Here is a 12,620-nt window from a genome sequence, read left to right on the forward strand (position 1 = left end):
TGTGACCCTGAACAGGAGGCTGGATAGAAAATGGATGAATAGATGGGAGTCGTGGTACCGGATGGATCCACCACGCTATGTAAAGAAACACAACAAACCCGACAAAGCTTAGGAACTGATAACTTAGCGGGCTTTCCAGAACATAACCTTCACAACCAAAATATTTCAATCTGTTCATTTGACCTTTTCAGAGTCATGTGGTGCAGATGGATCACAGGTTGGGTACAAGAAAAGTAAAAGTACACACAATATCTTCTTGGCTTCTCTATAATAGGGCATCAGCTCCAACCACAGCTGAACAGATACTAGAAATAGTACTTTGTAGAAATGCTAGATAACCTGTAGTGGAAGAGGGAGTCATTATTTTGGGCCACACCTTTCAAGAGTAATTGTTAGTTAGTTAGTGTTCACAATTCTTAAAAAAAACAAAGTCATAATTTGGGATTTGCCTGGTCAGTATTCCAGCGGCCTAGCTCCCCCATCACAAGATGCTTCACTCTTCGCTCTCAACGACCTGTTTTGGAGTCTGTCATGGGCGTAGCGAGCTATGGTCGAGAGAAGCTCCTTCTCAGACTGGCATTTGCAGCGCGCGTTTATGTTAAGGGTGAAAAAGGGGAAATGAGCCATTCCGTGATGTCAACCCATGCTATGCCTTTTATTTCACTGGGGTCCCTCTGGGGTTAAACAGCACTGGAATCAGTGAAGTCAAGTCCAGAATCTCAAACTGAATTCGCTTTCACGAACCAAGGCAAGTTTTCCCGTTCAAATAAATGGAAATAGAATGAATCCATTCTATCCCCAGAATCAAGCAGGGCCACGATCTGACACACCCGAATGCAACGGTGACTAGAAGAACAGATTCATTTGATTGCCTTTCATTTTAATCGGAAAACTTAAAACAGGATGCTGAGCCACCAGCAAGAGCTGAGCCGGACTCTGCCGGAAGGTGATACTTTCCAGTGCTTCGTATTGCCAAATCACTTGCACTTTTCACTTTCTTGGGAGCCACACAGCGAGCTGATTCAAACCAAAAAACAAGATATCTGTATGTGAAATACTTCACGTAACACACAGTGTGTTTTGAAATAAGTCAAATAGCACTTTATAATATTTTACTTTCGAAAACAGAGTCAAACATAATTAAAAAGAATGTCAAGAATTCAACAGTTTTTGTATCCTGATTTAATGCTTCAATTCATTGTGCTGCGCCGTCTCGTGTGCACCAGTATAGTACAGTCATACAGAACCAAATGAGTAAGAGCCACCAGTACGCTTAGTGACTTAGTTTTGCAGAGGATAAAACATATGTCTGTGAGCATTGTGATATTGTCTGTACACATGTGTTGCCCCACCGTTTGTGTTCAAATATCCGTCGCCTAAAGGGATCTAAAAAACGCTACTTTTGTTTTGAACTGTTAGCATGTCAAAGGCGTTTTCTATTATGCAGTATGTCAGCATTGAGCTCGCGAGCCATTCTTATGGCAGCGTTGCTTGGTTTTTCCTTTGTTCTATGTTTAGTTTGACAGTGCATTCCAACTGGGCGTGGCTTCAAACAGCTTTTGAAGCCCCTTGGAGGTTCATTCGCTATCTGCCAAACTGCCGCTTATTGTCAAGTGAGGTGAAATCAGTCGAATGGCAAGTCGAAAAGACTCGTAAGTCGTAAGTCAGCCTACTTTATTTGACTGGTTTTTTTTCATTGAAATATCAATGGTGGCACGGCGAGGAAGCGGTTAGCACATCTGCCGCACGGTTCCGAGGTTCTGGGTTGAAATCTTGGCTGCATCCTTCCTGTGTGGAGTTTGCATGTTCTCGCGTGGGTTTTCTCCAACTTCCTCCACATTCCCCAAAACATGCACGTTTGATTCATTGGGGACTCTAAATTGCCCATGAGTGGGAATCTAGCTGTGATTGGGTGGAGACTTGTCCAGGGTGTACCCCCCGCTGGGATAGACCCCAGATCACCTGCAAATGGTTGGAGGAAATATTCACAATTCACAAATTGTAACCACTGATATTGATTAGCCATTGCTAAACAACCTTTATTTGATTAAGGATGAGGCTTAGGTGTCTGAACAGGAAGTAGTATTGTCACACACACAAGGTGAGGAGGGGGAGACGTGTGTGTGTGTGTGTGTGTGTTGTCAGTCACCGCCTGGCAGCCAATAGTAAGTTGGCCTGGTTCGGACGGACTCGCCGCCCGCTCCTCGATCCACTCCCTCCGCGTGCTATCCTCGCCGTGCACGCGCGTGGTACCCACGGTCGTGAGGAGGAGGAGGATGTTGCGCGTGAAGGGGAAATGGCTGCCGAAAACAAGCCGGAAGGTAAGAGAAAAATAATAGGATTAATACACTTGCTACGTGTGCGTGCGTGCGTGCGTGCGTGTGTTTTTCTTTTTTTTTATTTCTTTTTTTTTCTCGGCGAACAGTTGGAAGTGTCGAGCAGGCGACGCGCGCGAGTGGAGACGTTTTCGCCAGCCTCTCCCCCCCCACCCACCAAAAACAAAACAAAAACCCAAACAAACAGACACACAAAAAAAAACCCCACGTCTTTGCTGTTTGTTGTCTCCTCGCGAACAGGCGGCGCAAACGTGGAGACACTAGCCGGCTAACATTAGCCTGCTCGGTGCAAAGCGGCGCCACGGGAGCGAAGGACGAGTGCGGGAAGCGGCGTGTTTAGCGTGGACTCGGGCTCCGAGCTAAGTTCATGACAGCGTGTCATGCGGCGTCGAGCAACTTCTCCCGTTTTCCTCCACTGTCGCCGCCTCGTGATTTGGCTCCCGCAAAACGACGCGTACGAATGTGTAATCTAGTTTGTATTGTTTTGGACATCCAGCTAGCAGCCGTGTCAAACTCAGGGAGTCCAGGAGAACACGCTTTCCTGTCTTTACCTGAGATCCCACTTTGACTCCCAAGTACTTGGCCTATACGTATGAGAGGCTTCGACCGTGGAACGTCCCCACTCGCCGGGGTTGAATGCCGTCACACCGGACGGTGGAAACGTAGAGGATGGGGGCTTACAGCACCAAAGTGATGCCCCCCCCCCTCCCCCCACACTCCTCTACTCCTCTGATTCCATACGGCTCACTAACTTGAAGTGAAAGCCATTACACTTATTTAGTGGGGTATCGGACGAACCGTGGAATTGTAACAGCGCGAGGTAGGAAATGGGGAAATCTGCTGCATAATGAGGAGTTTGGCAAGCGCATCCGTCGTATTGAGAATCTCGCATTATCAGCTTTATTGAGTCACCTCTAGTATAAGGACTCTTGTAAACCTGACATGCATTTTTATTTACTTTTTTGTTAGGCGGAAATGTCTTCCATTTACGTCATATGTAAAAAAAAAAAAAAAAAAAGCAAAAGGCAAAAAAAAAGAAAGAAAGAAAAAAGGGAAAACACTACATTTCCAGGGAAATAATGATGTTTCCAGGCACGTAAAATCTTTTTGATGTACTTTTACCTAGACTTCAGAGTCAACCACTCCAAACACTTGTTTGTGTTTGTAGAATGATTTTTATGAGCTCAAAATGACCTCTGTCCATGTGATGAATTCAGCTCAAGTGAACTGATGCACAGAGCCCCACCAGGGGGTGATGTTGAGCTACAGAAGCACACTCACAACGTGAAGCGTTCTTCTGTGGCCAAAACAAATAATACAAATGAAGACGTCTGCTTGTATGCTTGTACAGTACTGTAATGACTTCAGCATGTGGCGTCGTCACGTATTCATCTCGACGTCTGCAACCTAGCGAACAGTATACGGCTGCGCCGTACACAACCTCACAACCTCCACTTGGGAGTCCCATTGCTGAGCTCAGGAAGTTATTTTGAGTGTCCCCCAGAGGCCGGCGGATGGGCAAAAAAAAAAAAAAAAAACCTGCAAATGCAAATGTGTCCTGGTCTGAGAGGCACACTGCGTCCACTTTTCAAACATCACAATGGCTGTCAGGCGCCTTTTTGACCTTTGGGGTTTGCAGGTAGCGATGAGGCCCTCTAAGTAGTTTGACATCCCAGACGATGACGAACCACAGAGGGCTGCGTGTTGTGTTAAATCCAGGCGGGCCGTGACCCAGGCTTACTCAGTGCGCTACTGTTTACGCCCTGAGGTTTTGCACTCCAGCTAACTCTTTTGTCAGGGCCCTTGGCAGTCATGTTTTTTTGTATTTTATTTTAGCACCCATAAAAAGCAACATGCGGCCATTACTGAGCTCAAAGCCTGGGGGACGCTGAAAAGACTGGCACCGTGGTATGTCTTTCAGCCTCACCAAAGAATGAAAACAAAACATAGAGCTTGAAATATCAGAACTTTTGCCCCTAAGGATGAATTGTTCATGAATGTACACAAATTCCTTGTGTGTTTTGGACATACTTGGCAAATAAAGAGGATTCTGATTCTGATTCTGATTTAAATTCAAGGTCAAATGACCTCTAGCCTCAACTGAGCGATTGGCACGTTGTTAGCTTGCTTTCATTGTTAACTCATTTTGCTGTTTTCAAAGCAGAGTTCTTCTTTACCTGAATGTTTTATTGTTATTGTTTTGTATTTTGTCGTGATTTCTGTCTGTTTTCACGGGGAATTTCTTCAGCCATAACAGGCTACAAAAATGATTCATTTTCTCCCTTTTTCTCTACTTTGTTTTGTCTTTGCCTCCCGAAGGACTGAAGAAAGTTCGTAATCCGGATCGAATGTACAGATCAACCGTGTGTTATGCTGGCCACGGTCCACCTAAGAGTATCAGTGATGACACAGAGACCAACAGTAAGAGTCAGTTATTAATACTGCATTGCTGCTCCGAGAGGCCACGCGCTGGCCAATCAATTATTCATTCACAGATTCATTTATTTACTCCTCGATTCCATCTCCCCCCCGTCCGTCCGACATCCTCCCTTCCTCATTGTCTTCTCCAACATAACACCTCCTGCAGCCGCTCCGCTGATTCAAGTATCAGCTTTGCAGGATCATACTTTCAATAACTGAATCATTGTCGTTAACAAAGAGGGGTGTCTCACCTGTTGAGAGAGAGAGAGAGAGAGAGAGAGAGAGAAAGAGAGCGAGAGAGAGGTCACGACCTGAGCCATCACCTTTGACTTTTGCAGTTTTCCTGCATTTCCCCATCCTACTTTGAACATCAAATCACCTTCAACATCCTGTTGTATCTTATTTGCCTCCAGAGGGACACACGTGTGCTCACTGCAGTGGGGGGGGGGGGGAGGGGGGCAAGCGAGAAAGACGTCACAGTTGAGTTTTTGCGGTGGGAGTGATTTCAACTCTGTCACGTGTCTGAGCGGGAATCATTTGGAAATGGAGGCCGACGCCTCGCCTTTTATTTGCGGGGGATTTTCCCTTCATTCGTCTTTAGAAAACCCCCCCCCCAGAGTCAGATTGTTCCTCAGAAGAAAGCAGCCCCTTCGTCGTTAATGAATACACCAGTCTCTTCACGGCGGCTGTTGATCTCGACGATAGACTGGCTAATTAAGTGTGCTCATGTATTGTCATTTCTAAATAGGCAGCAGCAACTCCTTGTTAGACTCCTCGCTCGATATGTGTCACCGCGGCTCTGTGTGTTTTTTGGTTTTGTTTTTTTCGGCTTCTTCAAAAGAGACTCTTTTGAAAGATTGAAAGGCCAGCCCTCGCTCGTGCAGCTCTACGAAACATACTGTAGATGCACAATGCTGTCGCACTTTTAAGCCCTCTCTCACACACACACACACACACACACACACATGACTGTGACAACTGACAATAGCCCTCTTGCTATTTTCCCCCTTCTTCTGTTATTGTGAGTTGTTTCACTGTGCGGCTTTAATGTATTCAGCCTGGGGGTTGTTTCTGGCCGGACACTCTATGGCAGGCAGAGATGCCATTGATCTGAGTAATCGTCTGAGTAATTGTTGGAGCAGTTATGACACAGAACAGTCTTTTGTTTGGGTGCATGTGTAAGCAGCAGGGAGAGAGTGAAGGAGAGCGAGAAATGTTACATAGAAGAGAGAGAGCGAGCGAGACAGAGAGAGAGAGAGAGAGGGAGAGGGAGAGACCTCACCTCTGCTCTCCTTGAGATGGGATTTTTATGGATGGGTGAGTTTGGTGAGGGCCGAGAACACATAAAGACTCATTTTCAGTTTGTTGCAGGCAGTTAACCGTGTGTGCATGTTTGTTGAACTTCTCGTAATAGGCTTTTTTTTTTTTTTTTTTTTCATCTGTTTGACTTTTTGACACTCTTCCCTTATTATGCTGTGTTCCGCTAAACTACAATAACCACTTAGAGGCATGTTAACGCTACCAAGGCGGACATGCGTGTTGATGGGGGGGAAAAACAAATGCATAGACAATGCGTCATGTAAGATTCAATCAAATTGTTATGACCCACAAGAGGGTTTTTGTTCCAATTCCCTGAGCAGTGGGTCCAACACTCGTGCTGGACTCCTGCGAGACGAGTGGCAGTGCAACGCTCGTCCTCCTAGACTTCGCCTTTGCTTGTGGGTGGTTAGTCATTTCACTGTATGTAAGAGTGTTGTTGAACAGGCTCTAGGCCAAATGATACAAATAATTGGACTATTTCAAGTTTTCACACCCCTATCCGTCTCGTCATCAAGAGCCATGAGGCTGTGGGCCGCCAAACAGCGACCCAATCGAATTGGACTTCATTTGAAGTTCCTGGCCAAGTGCCACCCGTCTTCCTTGTTGCGCAATATAAAATGGATCATATACTGCAGATCGTAAAGGTATGTGCAAAGAAGATTTTTGTTACATTTGGTGAAGCTTCAAGCCTCTCGGATTAGCAATTTGCTGAGAGGCGGGCTGGGAATGCAATTACATTCTAACTGTGTCAGGGAATACAATAAGAGAGTGTGCACACTGATATTGTCAAGATTGCTTGAGTGATGTGTAGCTGTCAAATAAGCGTATTGCAAATTAAAAGCTTGTTATCATTACCATTGTACCGTTTCGGAGTTAGAAGTCATACATTTCATGACTTCAAGTCAGTTGCGTCTTTGTAAACTATGCTAAATCAAAGGTAATGAGTTGTTTGGAAAGGGTTGGTACATTGGAACGCCCACTTCCACTTGCTGCTTATCTGACACATTTTTATTGAATTTATTGATTTTACATAAAAAAAAAAAAACATTTAGAGTAAGTAAGACAATTGAAAACAAGAGTCTCCTTAGTAATGCCAACCTGGCAGCAGACAGCAGAGTAGAACAAGTAAAAAAAAAAAAAAAATACAAGCCAATACAAACACATAGACAACAAGCTGTACAGTGAGATACAGTTACTTAGTGAGATAATGAATTACATTAAATTAAATGGAAACACATGGTGAGTGAAAGGTTCTAATCAGCCCCAAAACAGCTGCAGGGATCATGTAAAGTACCCCTCACTCATTTTTCAAATGATGATATTGGGATGAATGAGGTGATTTGCATTATTTGTTGCAGAGCGTTCCAGTTGTTTGGGGCAGAAAATGTCAAAGGAAATCGACTCAATGTAGCGCGGTCTTTGGGAACGAAAAGGTTGATCGGACTGCTTGGGCGGAGAGTGCGGGTGGTTGTATGCACGCTGAGCAGAGAGTGGAGATAGGGTGGGGTCCTGCCAACGACTGAATCAAAGCCGTGTTTCTTGTCAAAAAGAAAATGTTCAAAGCGCAACGCGTTGCCAATGGCGGTTTGATGAGCGGTGCTCAACCTCTTTTGCAGCATGGGCTGGTGTCATGTAAAAGCATATTTGGATGGATGGCATATTAAAAAACAACAACAAGTGATTCAATATACAGTTGACCATTACGCTGAACGAAGTGGCAATTAGTGTGCTTGTTTCTCTTCAACAAGCTTGTCCCGTCTTGGTGTCATTAAAAAAAAAAAACCAAAACTTTGAATGCTCGGCGAGTGTTTTGGGCCCGAAGTGCGAAGCCGTTTGGATGGCTTTATTGCCTCATTGGCGAGCCTGTCGTGACATATATGTTATACAGAGCCTGTTTTGGTAGGTGCGAGTCAACTAACAATAAACAAGACCCCCTATATTATCATTATTCGGCGTGTTACCCTTTTCGAAGAAGCTCCCCAAATACATTTGCATTTGTACTTATTTTTGCTAGCTTGCGGGCTTACATTTTCCCTGTTTCGCATGACCGAAATGAGCGTTACTCGTTCACTTCCCATATTTGGTCAGCGACAGTCTCAGTATCTCTTACTCACTGAACTGGGAGCGATAACAATGTGACATAGAGCGCTATATTAGCTCCAAAGCGGAGCTTTCATGTTTGTCCACAAAGGATTGTTATGATGTCATTAAGATGAAGCAGGATCTTCCAATCCAGCAGGAGCAGCGTCATAAGCAGGATGCAGCCCCCTCTTTAGCTCCCCTCCTTCATTTGGCTCCGCTCGCCGGTAGATTGATTGCTCCTATTCGATAGCATGTCCCGAGTTAGCCACGACGCCCCGGCTTGGCTGACCACGTTCCCTCCGTCTCCCTCCGTTCCTACCTGTGGTCTGAGCCTTTTCTTCAAACTCATTTGAACTTTTGCACTGTCCTTACTACACATTTCGCTTGATTTGATTTGATTTTCATTTTCTTCAGATACCTGTTTTTTTTTGTTTTTTTTTGTATTTGATTGCATTATAATGACTTTGAGAAATGCTGTTTAAACTGCATGTTGATATTGGACTGTGATTGTTCCCCCCCCCCCCCATGCATGCTGCGAATGGATGCCATTTATGTTCTCTTCAGTCGACTGCATTTTTTTCCCCCCGTGCTTTTTGATGTGCTTGCATTGATGAAATCAACCCCTGAAGAAGATTGCCTTTCAAATCCCCTGGCTGCTAGTGGTACAAGTAATACACAGTTTGTGTCACACACACTGTAACTGCTTGAGTGTTTGAGTATTATTCCGTCCATTTAATAAAGGGATTAAGTGATGAAAATGCCCCCTTATCTGCAGAAGTGACTTTCATTGTGAGTTGCAGAAGGTGCAGCAGATGACGGCGCATCTCCAGTTGAAGCAATGCTGCTTCCTCTATTGTGAGGAAATTAGTGATAAGATAGCACCAAATTCTCTGCAGTTGGAATTATGCAAATCTGCTCAATCTGGACGCTGAAGTGTTGTATTTGTGCTCGTTATTGATATAACAAATGTTTTCCCCCCCCCCCAGTCAATCAGTCTGCATTCATGAAGGAATAGAGAAATCAGAACATATTTTCTCGTGAGACTGAAATCAGGGTTAAACAATGGCTCTAAATGATTAATCGATTATCAAAAGAGTTGTCGATTCATTGATGAATTGTGACACCTTTTCTTTTTATATATCGTTGAAAGGCTTGAAATCGATCTTGCTGGCATGTTGTCGGGTTGCGTTGGTTGCCGTTACTCCTGCCTGACCGCACCGGTAGTATGATACTTGTTGAATATGGGATGTTTCATCCAATGATGCAGTGAATTGGACACAACCCGCTGGAATGTTCTGCTTTTGTTCTATGCGTGTTTCATGTAAAGCTGCAGAAGAGCATATAATACTTCACATCTTTAAACTGTGTGAAGAATATTGCCATTCAGACTGTTACTCGAGATATGCACCACCAGCAGTGATTTGTTGAGTGATCTATGGCCAAAACATTAGCTTGCAATTCCACCACAATGTGGGCACAGATTAAAAAGAAAACCCGTCAGTCTCCAAGCGTGCTGAGACAGAGACAGAGGAGCGGGTGGCTGCGGGGCCGGCGGGACCCACGCTTGCGTTCGGGGCTCGGATATTGATTCAAGATTTGTTTTAGTCAGCCTTTCCGGGCGCATGACCCTCGCTCTCGTCTCGAGGGTGGGCTGGATCAAGCTGGCATGACAGAAATCTCTCAAATACACCCTGAATGCTTGCTTCCGAGCCAAGGTCGGCTATAATCGAAAAATATTGTCTTCAGAACCCTTCATCACACTCTCCTGCCCTTTAGACGTATGCGCACAAAAGTAATGATCACGATTTACCGAGTTGTTAGCATTTTTAATAATATGTATGTTACTACAAAGATGCAGATAAAGCTCACAAAATGCTCTTGAAAACACTTGGAAAGATTGTACAGTGTAACTGCAAACTTTGTTTTGTGCAAAACATGGCAGACGTGGAATTTCATCTCCTGCCAATCAATTACCGACGAATTGATTGTCTGTATTCCAAATCTGGCATCCAAGCTCATCGCATACGGGCTGGGCTGTCTTGAGCTGATGAGAACTTGGTCGACAAGTGCCGCTGAAATGTGATTCCAGCGGAACGTCTGGACTATCATTAATCTAGGTAAATAACAACTGAGAGAATGAAAGCAGAGAAACCTCAGCGCATGTTGCATTCCCTTTTTTTCCGTGGGCCCTGGGAGCCTCACGAGATGTGTTTCCGTGTCAAACCAAGCGGCTCTCAACGAAGACAAGGACTGCCAGATTACGGAAGGCCGAGTCCGAACATCTGAGCAGCTGAGTGCCACGTCGAAAACACACGCTTTCTTTAATGGTGCAGGGCAGAAGAGGCACGAAGAAATACAGTCATCTGTGACCGAGACGCACGCATCGATAACAACAGCCCTCTGATGTTGATGCGCAACATTGTCTTTGACAAACTAAATGCAAACGATTTGTCCATTATGATAATACACTGTGGCAATGGCAAGGCTTAAACAGTCAACCAGTACATCAGTTGAGAGCAACGGTCCCTCGAGTACATCTCCAGATCTGATCTTCGGGCATCGTGTGTCAGACGCCATTTGAAATTGTCCCGTTTTTGCTGAGTAGCAAGTATTGAATGAAACTTTCAAAACGAAAAATGATGGTGGAACGCTGGGAGACTGGGGAGCACATCTGCCTCACGATTCTGGGGACGGGGGTTCAAATCCCGGCCTCGCCTGTGTGGAGCTTGCATGTTCTCCCCGTGGCTGCGTGGCTTTTCTCCCACATCCCAAAAACATGCAGGGTAGCTTCTTTGATGACTCCAAATTGCCCAGAGGTGTGAATGTGAGTGCGAATGGTTGCTTGTTTCTACGTGCCCTGCGATTGGCTGGCAACCGGTTCAGGGCGTACCCCGCCTCTCGCCCGAAGACAGCTGGGATAGGCTCCGGCACGCCCGCGACCCGCGTGACGAGAAGCGCAACGGAAGACGAATGCATGAATGAATGAATGAAAACGAAAAATGCAGATTCAATACCCGTAGTGTTCAAATGATGGAAGTACCACCTCCATGCGAACTTTTTAACATGCACATTTTGAATTTGATTCGTTCATTCTCTGTTGCAACAAAGCAGTTTGTGTCATGTCAGTTTTAAATCATGTCACGTTGGTATGGAACAGGCATTTGGCTTTTTTGAGTCTGAACCCAAAGCAGACACGTGCTTGGGAGTCTGAAGATCCAGTTGTCTTCACGCTCATTCAAGAACATTCCACATTGGTCTTTGGGCTCTGCTTCCTTTGCAGGCGAGATAGGATAAGACAACAAAAAACATGAGCAAACACAAAGATAAGAGTCAGCACTTTAACCCATTACGCATTCAAGAACAGGGGCATTATTGTTGTGCTTTTTTTATCGTAGCGTCCTAAAAATAGATTCAAAGTGTCAATGTGATTTCCACAGATATGTTTTGAATGACTATTGCTGACACAATAGTTTTCCATGTAGACCGCTTATTCAGCAGCATCTGGCCATGAGTGGGCGCTAGGGTGCCGCCACACCATCACAACGAAGACCTGGGGGAAAAAAAGGAAAAATAAAATACAACTATTGGAAAAGATCTACTTTTAGAAGAGCAGGATAAATGTATCGATCATGATGAGAAAGGCTGTGTCATTCATCTGTGTTGTTTTATTTCTGGTCTCGGGCGCCAAAATCAAAGTCAAATCTCCGACCCTAAAGACTGCATTTGGGTCAGAAGAAATGAAAATGTCCTCACTTTCCAACATTGGAAAAAACAGCAGTGCTTAGAATGAATTTGACTCCACTTTTCTTAACCGGGGTCACTGTGCAACGGCGATGATTGCTGACTAAGTCTCTAGTGTGAAATTAGTATTTTCTGAAGATGAACTATAAAAAGTGCCGACAGTGAGAATCACTTAAGAAGCTAAATGTTGATGTGGAAATTCACAGACCTCAGTAGTCTTCGGTAAATGTGAAGTTGACATTTTGTCTTCTTTTAGCGTCTTTTTCTTCTTTGAGGAGCAGTTTTGCTCATCATTGACTTCAATTGAGGAACAATTGACTCATTTTGAGCAATTTATTTGCAGGTTCATCCCACAGGGACTCCAAGCAAGGGTTTTATGAAACAATACAAATATTACAATAAAACGGGGGAGTTGATTGTAGGGCTGCAGCTATCGAATATTTTCCTACTGAAAATTCTATCAAATAATTCAGTAATCAGATCAATTATATTTTGGATGGTTAAAGACAAAATAAGACATTTCACTCAATAATGAATGACCTATTTGATCCTTTTTTATTTCTTAAATTCACACTTCGCAGCAGCAAACTATTTTCTTGTCTAGAAACATTATCAGTGGGGAAAATTTCAAACACACACAAAAAAAACAACCCATTTCAGTTTAAACTTAGCAACACTGAGAAGCATTCATTAAAAACAGGCATAAACAGCCTTTGTACA

The 12,620-nt window shown here is 44.3% G+C and overlaps 1 protein-coding gene across 6 annotated transcripts in view; it reads left to right on the top strand.

Annotated features, from left to right (window-relative positions):
• Positions 1 to 2,101: 2,101 nt before the first annotated feature.
• Positions 2,102 to 12,620, top strand: part of camta1a (calmodulin binding transcription activator 1a) — a 358,960-nt gene continuing 348,441 nt past the window's right edge. For all 6 annotated transcript variants that reach the window (XM_061773510.1, XM_061773500.1, XM_061773518.1 and 3 more), the window contains exons 1-2: positions 2,102 to 2,321; positions 4,656 to 4,757. In XM_061773510.1, the coding sequence (XP_061629494.1) occupies positions 2,297 to 2,321; positions 4,656 to 4,757 (127 nt within the window). In that variant the 5' untranslated portion in view covers positions 2,102 to 2,296. The remainder of the gene's footprint in view (positions 2,322 to 4,655; positions 4,758 to 12,620) is intronic.

The sequence above is a fragment of the Phyllopteryx taeniolatus genome, chromosome 1 (genome assembly GCF_024500385.1).
Source record: "Phyllopteryx taeniolatus isolate TA_2022b chromosome 1, UOR_Ptae_1.2, whole genome shotgun sequence".
NCBI lineage: Eukaryota > Metazoa > Chordata > Actinopteri > Syngnathiformes > Syngnathidae > Phyllopteryx > Phyllopteryx taeniolatus.